The 7,557-nt window shown below is 53.8% G+C and overlaps 1 protein-coding gene across 1 annotated transcript; it reads left to right on the top strand.

The window, feature by feature from the left end:
• On the top strand, positions 1 to 6,494 carry Tm6sf2 (transmembrane 6 superfamily member 2). Its single transcript, XM_059244647.1, has 10 exons — positions 1 to 426; positions 1,649 to 1,752; positions 2,460 to 2,557; positions 2,643 to 2,746; positions 3,135 to 3,217; positions 3,743 to 3,867; positions 4,265 to 4,366; positions 4,631 to 4,723; positions 5,126 to 5,245; positions 6,106 to 6,494. Exons 1-10 carry the CDS (start codon positions 332 to 334, stop codon positions 6,313 to 6,315), a joined length of 1,134 nt encoding a protein of 377 aa, XP_059100630.1. The 5' UTR covers positions 1 to 331; the 3' UTR covers positions 6,316 to 6,494.
• The last annotated feature ends 1,063 nt before the right edge of the window (positions 6,495 to 7,557 follow it).

Raw genomic sequence — 7,557 nt, 5'->3', positions numbered from 1 at the left:
ATTGTGGACTAGGGTGAAGGGGCGTGGCTACAGTTCAGCCGCGGAGGAGAATAGGATCTGGGGGCGGGGCTATAAAATGAGCTGCGGTAGGGGGCGTGGCTACGGCTGTGCAATCGATGATTGGACTGAGGGCGGGAGCTTGTGGGCGGAGTCTCGTGGGGGCGGGGCCCGCAAATAGGGCAGGAATACCAGCGCAGGTAAGGGTGGCGGCTAGGCTCCGCGCGGGACGACCTTTGCGCGGGGCAGGTCCCTGGCACCCCAGAGCTCAGACTCGCTGCGGTCGCGGAACCAAGCGTCCCGGAGGCCGCGCCGGTGTCGAGGCACCGCTGCCATGGACATCCCGCCTCTAGCCGGCAAGACCGCTGCGATGTCTCTTGGCGCCCTGCCAGTGTCCTACGCGCTCAACCACATCTCGGCGCTCTCACAGTGCGTTTCGTCCGCGAGGACCACCGGGCTAGAGGGTGGATGAAGGGTAGCGGAACCCGGGAGGGTCGGAGCTGGGCCAGGGGGATGCCCATGCAAGAAGAACTCCCTCTCCTGCCGCGCCGAGGCAGGGGATGCTGTAGTGGGGTTTTGGGGAAAAGTGATATGGAGCCTTAGTGTTTGGGGTGCTTATGGGTATTTCAGGGATGCACTCCGCGCAAGTTCCAAAGTCGCCTAGGGTCAAAGTTTTGTCCTAGATAAAGCCCTACTGACCCAGCTCCCCTGGCACGCATGCCCTGTTCCATCGCCTGTGTCTCAGGCTTAGAGTAACTTTCTCCTACACGCAGTGGCTAACCCTGTCCCTGTCTTTTGTCTCTAGACAGACCCTGGAGGTCCAGCAAGCCCCTTACTCCAACGCTCAGGGAACCCAAACAATGGGATAGAGAAGGCTTTAGCCATAGGTCTGACTCCCTGGGTACCAATATCTGTCTCCCGGAAATCTGAGTGAGCCAAGTGCACTCTGGAAGGCTAGGTTCCTTCCTCTGTCTAAGTTTCACTATAGTCATGAGTGAGGATCACAAGTTCTGTGCAGTGTCAAGATTAGGTGTTTGATTGGCATTGCTGTTTAGGTAAAACCAGGCTGAGGTTCATGAAATGTGGGCCTGGGTAGTGTAGGAGAATTGGACAAAACCTTGCTGTGTGGACTGAACAGGTAGAGTCCCTCTGGGTTTTGGTCTGTTTGTCCAGCTGTGTGAAGGGGAGCCCAGAGACCTGGATTCTATTATCTCTGCAACTAGCTGACCTGTCTTATCTGGGTGGTGGGGTAGATCTGGGCAAGGATAGGGTGGAGCAGATGGAGGCATTTGGACTTTAGCTGGGAGGAACTGGGAGCCTCAGGAAATACTGGAAACTCTCCCCATCAGGGTTGAGTCTGACCATGAGGGGTGAGCCTTGCTCAATGACTGAGCAGCCAAATCCAAATGAATGAGTATCAGCTAATGATGGAATTAACAGAAGGGGGCAGGGAAATCAGGGAGGGTTTCCAGGGGGAGCAATCTAGATGGGCCTTGAAGGATGTGTAGGAGTTTGTCAAGTAGAATTCCTAAGCAAGAAGCTACTGAATGGGAAGGCAAGTTTCATTCTCCTTTGCTGGTACTTCCTGAATAACTCCTCCAGGAGGTCTCACCCAAGCATGGCCTCCCTTGGCATCCCTCCACCCCCATAGGCCTTTGTGCGCAGTGCTGATGAGTGCACTGATACTTGGTCTGCTCTTCATGGCCGTCTACAGCCTATCTCATGGGGAGATCACCTATGACCCTCTCTATGCTGGTGAGTCACTGGGAGGTGGTGGGGAGCAGGGCTGTCTGGGAAAAGGCCTCCATTCTAGACTTGGGACCAACCAAGGACCTCCATGAGTCTATGAAGGATTCCCATTAAACTGTAAAACTCAGAGGGCCTAGAACACCATTAGATTGGGAAACTTCTGAAGACCTCCTCTTTCAGAGTTGGAACTCCAGAGAGAAGCAATTATGTCTCCCCCCACCCTCCCACCCGCCCCCACTTATGTAGCCCAGGCTGACCTTGAACTCCTGATCTTCCTGCCTCCACCCCGAGTGCTGAGTGCTGGGATAGCATTGGCACCTTGTATGGCTCTAGACAAGGGACTTCTGACGCCTGGGCTGTGTTTCCTCCATCACACACATAGAATGAGATGCTAGTATGTACAGCCTGGGCCTGGAGCCTTGTCTGGTCACCTCATCCTGGACCTGATGTTTCAAGTCCAGTTTTAAGCTGAGGTAAAAGCTAGGTATGGTGTTTCAGGACTGTAATCCCAGCACTTGGGAAGCTGCAGCAGGAGGATTGCCATTTGTTCAAGAGCAGCCTGAGCTACAGACTCAGACCCTGTGTCAAAAGAGCAGAAGCTGAGGTAGCACAGGCCCAAAGTGCCACTGTGTTGGCTTAGCCACACCCACACTGGCCATAGTCCTGGCCCTGTCAGCCATGCAGCTGCTCAGCCCCACCCAATCTCCCCCCAGTCTTTGTGATCTTCTCCTTCACCTCGGTGGTGGACCTCGTCATTGCCCTCCAAGAAGATGGCTACATGGCAGGCCTTATGGATTTCTACACCAAGGAGGTAGGTGGTGGCTACCAAGAGTGGGGTGGCTGGGGGTGGTCCTGGCGCCACTGTGCATGCTCCTGAGCCCCACTCCTGCCCACAGGGTGAGCCCTACCTACGCACAGCACATGGCATCTTCATCTGCTACTGGGATGGTACTGTGCACTACCTACTCTATCTGGCCATGGCTGGTGCCATCCGCAAAAGGTGAGGGGAGACAGGAGACTAGGAACCCAGGAGGAAGTTATTCCTTGGGTGGATCCCAGGTCACTGGGGGTGGGGGCAGAAGTGTTTGAGAAGGGGTATGATCACCCATGGATAGCTAGAAGATGTTTCTAGAGACTGTCAACAGGTGTGGCTGGCTGGAGACCCACATCTTCTGAAGCACTGGTACCATTGCCAGTGCTGATTGTCCTTGTGTGAGGTGCCATCCTAGCACATACTGAGCATTCTCAGGACCCACATTCCATCCCCAGCTACCATAAATAAAGTCCAAGAGAGACCCAGATGAAGAGTCAAGGTGGGCCTTTGGGCCCCAGCAGGGGCTTGAGATGGAGGGTTAGCGGCCCACAGCTATTCCTCTCTTACTTCCCAGGAAAAGGTACCGGAACCTTGGGCTCTACTGGCTGGGGTCCTTCGCCATGAGCCTCCTGGTGTTCCTCCCGGGAAACATCCTTGGTAAGGACACAGCCTCTGACACTCTACCCCTCCACATGTCTGAAGACCCAGTAACCTAGAGCCCTGGCCAGCCAGCAGCCAAGACCCCCTCGGCTCCCATTCCTCATGAAGGGGAGACAACATTAATCCTGCTTCTTCTCCAGGCTACTGGCCCGTGATGTAAAGGGTTTCCCAGAATGCTCTTCACACAGGAAGGGAGTTTTAGGGTGGATCCTGGGGGCAGAATGTAAGCTTGTTAAATAAGTCTTTGGAGGTAGGACAGAGTGACAAGCCCCAATGTTAAAATGGCTCAGTAAATGCTAAGCAAGGAGACATTCTCGATGGGAAACAAAGATATCCTTATAAGTGTCAGGTCTGTATTTAGGGTAAACTCAGCCAGGCCAGGGCAAGGAGCATGCTGAGGAGCCACGGAGCATAGGAGAGCTCCAGCAAGCATGGTGTAACTCCAGATGTCCAGGTGGGGCTCCTGCATGGCCCAGTTGCCATTAGATCTTCCCGAATCACATGCTCTCCCCATGCTGGCAGGTAAATACAGTTCAGAGATCAGACCTGCCTTCTTCCTCGCCATCCTATACATGCTGGTCCCATGCTGGGCTGGTGTGAGGATCTTCAGCCAGTCCTGTGCACCTACCTCCTGCACCCCTGACATGGTGAGTGCCCCGCCACACCATGCTTGTGAATGGCTTTGGGTCAAAGGCTTTGTGTCAAGCCAGTGGTATGGTGGCTCATGCCTATCATGACAGCACTGGGGAGACTGAGGCAGAATTGCCATGAGTTCAAGGCCAGCATGGGTTTTATGGTAAGACTTTCTCAGAACTCCAAGGAATCAAATGTGGCTCAACACTGGCCTAGGATCCCCCTAGTGAGGGACTAGGAGTATGGCTTAGGGGTAGAATACTTGCTCAGCCTATATAAGCTCAAGACTAAGCAACTGTCTACTTAGGAGAGCCTCCTTGGTTCTCAGAAGATAGAGGGAGGGAGCATTTACTAAGCATCTGCCGGACTCCAGGTCTCTGGCTAGCTCTGGCTCTCTCTCATACGGGGCAGGTACAGGAGGAGCATAACAAAGGCCTTCTCCAGCGCCCAGCTGACCTGACGCTCGTCATGTATCTCATCCTTGCTGCGTTCTTCACTCTCTTCCGGGGCCTGGTGAGTCTGCCTCGGCTGCCTCCCTCCTTTGCCTTCACCCAAATTTATTTCCTTATTCATTGCTAAAAGGACAGCATTCTTCTGACTTCACCAAGTCCGACACGAAGGTTTCATGACAAACGCCTATTCCCCATAGCCGAAGGGAGAGAACTAGGGAGGAGTGAGAGGGACCAGGGTGACTGGTGTGGGTTTGGCTTGAGAGCTGGAGTGGGCAGGAGCCTTGTGAGAGGTTTGAGATGGATGGTGGTTATCTGTGTGTCTTAGGTGGTACTTGACTGTCCCACAGACGCCTGCTTCATCTACATTTACCAATATGAGCCATACCTGCGGGACCCTGTGGCCTACCCAAAGTTGCAGGTAAGAGGACAGGTAGAAGGGAAGGCCCAAACTTCTCTGAAGCCCCTGCCTGACGCCCATGCCAGCCAGGCAGATGCACATGTAGACTTCAGGTATGGCAGGATCCAGGTGCTGAACATGTGTCCCAGAAGCACTCTGGGGTTTCATTCACCCCTTTGGGAACCCTAGGATTTAAGAACGTGTTTCATTGAGGCTCTGTTTTTAGCCCAGCCTGAATCACATGCCCCTGTCAATCATGTTAGCCTTGGGAATAGGGTGTTCCAATTTGGTAGGCCAGAGTTCTGCACCATCCGGCAGCTAAGTGTAACTCATTGTGTGTGATGGGGAAGATCGGCTAGAGGAAGAGAGGGGCCCCTTGTAGAGCCCCTACCCTGTGTTCTCATAGTCTATGGTCTCCCCTAGATGCTGATGTATTTGTTCTATGCTCTGCCTTTCTACTGCCTGGCTGCCTATGCCCTCACCTTCCCTGGCTGCTCCTGGCTGCCGGACTGGGCCTTGGTGTTCGCCGGAGCCATTGGCCAGGTATGGGGTGGGGTAGTGATAATGGACCCCAGACCCAGTGCTCCAGAATTCCCTGGTGTGAAGGAGATGGCTGGATGTACATAACCCCTAGGCCACAGGTAGCTCCAAACTCTGTGGTCAGAGCTAAAAAGAACCATGCTAGTGTGTGGATCGTGGTACAGGGGTTGCCTAGCATGTGCAAGCCCATAACTTCCGTTCCCCAGCACTGGAAACAAACTAACAAACAAACTAATGAGCTGGGTGTGGTGGCACACACCTTTAACCCCAGCACTCAGGCAGGAGGCAAAGGCAGGCAGATCTCTGTGAGTTCGAGGCCAGCCTGGTCTACAGAGCAAGTTCCAGGACAGCCAGGGCTGTTAAACAGAGAAACCCCATCTAAAAATTAAAAACAAAAACTAACAAACAGAAACCTGGAAGGAAGGAGGGAACAGGGGCTGAGAAGGATGGCGGATTGGAAAGATTGTGACCTATGAAGATACATGCAGCGAAGGGCAGCCATGAACAGGAACAGCATAGAAAGGCAGCCAAGAGGACATCAAGGGAGAGAGATACTAGAGAAATTGGAGCTAGATGTTGAAGACTTTGAACTCTGGGCTCTAGCCATGTGAGGGGAGGCAGGGAGCCATGGGAGGTGTTTGAGCACTGAAGGGCCCAGAGCTATTTTTGGGTTTTTGGTAGGAAGGGTCTAGGTAGCCTAGACCCAGCCAAGACAGGGGGACCCAGGAAGTCTCTGCGAGTCATGATAACACTTGTGAGGAGGAAGAATGGGATCCGTGTCAGAGGTTGTTTTGGGGAGAGAAGACATGGCGGTGGCCTGAGAGTGTTGACCTGTCCTGCACTCCTCCCTGTATCCCTACCAGGCGCAGTTCTCACACATGGGTGCCTCCATGCACCTGCGCACACCCTTCACCTACCGTGTGCCCGAGGACACCTGGACCACCTTCTTTCTGAGCAACATGCTGTTTGCACTAGGTCCGCACCTGCTGGCTTTCCGCTGCCTGTGGCGGCCTGCCTTCTTCATGCGAGCACGGCCTTTGGCACCCCAGGACCAAAGCAAGAAGCAGCAGTGAGCATGTGCACTTCTCTGCTAGGCACTCTGCCTGTGCAGCAGGCCTTGCCCTCCAAGAATGGGTTGTCCCTTTAAAGCTGGATGGACATCTGGGGGAATTGCAATCCAGGCCAGAAAGGAGCGTAGGAGACCCAAAGGCCACAAGGACTCTAATGCCCTCTCCTGGAATTTACCCATCACCTCCCCCCATCCTTTTAATAAAAGCCCTTTTGATGTCTAGGACATCACCACCTGAGTGTTTCAGGGAGCTCGAGCAAGGGACCATCTTCTTGTACCCATGAGAGGAAGATGGAGTGCTCACAGCCACTGTCAGGAGTCAGAGGGCCAGGACACTCACAGTCAGCCTCTCAGTGGGATGCACAGCTCTGTGTTCCAGATGTGAGGACTGAGACTCAGAAGGTTTGAGACACATGCTTAAGGTCAACTGGGGAAGTCACAGCTCCTCTGGGGCTGTGGATGCAGCCATTGGTAAAGTGCTTTCGGAGTTCTCATTGGTGCCCTGGGTACAAGCACTGGGGAGGCGGAGCCTGGAGGATCAGGAGCACAAGATTGTCTTTGGCCACATAGCAAACTGGAGACCAGCCTGGACTTCATTCTCACGCCTCCACCCATAAAAGGGTCAGGGGCAATATGTCAGTTAGCAAAGTGCATGAAGACCCTAGTTCAAATCCCCACCACATAAAAGCCAGCTGCTGCCGGGCGGTGGTGGCGCACGCCTTTAATCCCAGCACTCGGGAGGCAGAGGCAGGCGGATCTCTATGAGTTCCAGGCCAGCTTGGTCTACACAATGAGCTCCAGGCCAGTCAAGGTTGTTTCAAACAGATAGAAGGCCATCAGTGAGGAAGGAAGACACCTAATGTTGCCCTCTGACCTACACACACCTGAACTCACACACCAAGTGCAATACAAACACACAGCACACATACAGAATGCAACATAACCAAACGGTGGCATTGTTAGGAACCCAGTGAACAGACTGCTGCACTGGGCCTCCACATTCTAGACTGAGACCAGAAGTAAAGATTCTGGCCCAAGGTCATACCTGGGCACAGCTGAGTTAGGGACGCCTCCAGCCTAACAAGCTCACTTTCCAGGGCAACTGAGGCTAGCTAGGCAGTAAATGGCGGGAAAGGGTTCTCTATTTCCTGTTCTTCAGTCTAGAAACTGAGTGAGGGGGTGGTCTATGGGTGACTGGGGCCCAGCGCTCTGGCCAGGATCAACCATTCACCAGGTTTCTAGTGGA

Source organism: Peromyscus eremicus, chromosome 17 (assembly GCF_949786415.1).
Source record: "Peromyscus eremicus chromosome 17, PerEre_H2_v1, whole genome shotgun sequence".
Lineage (NCBI taxonomy): Eukaryota > Metazoa > Chordata > Mammalia > Rodentia > Cricetidae > Peromyscus > Peromyscus eremicus.
The sequence above is the reverse complement of the archived record's forward strand: the minus strand, read 5'-3'. Positions and strand labels throughout refer to the sequence as shown.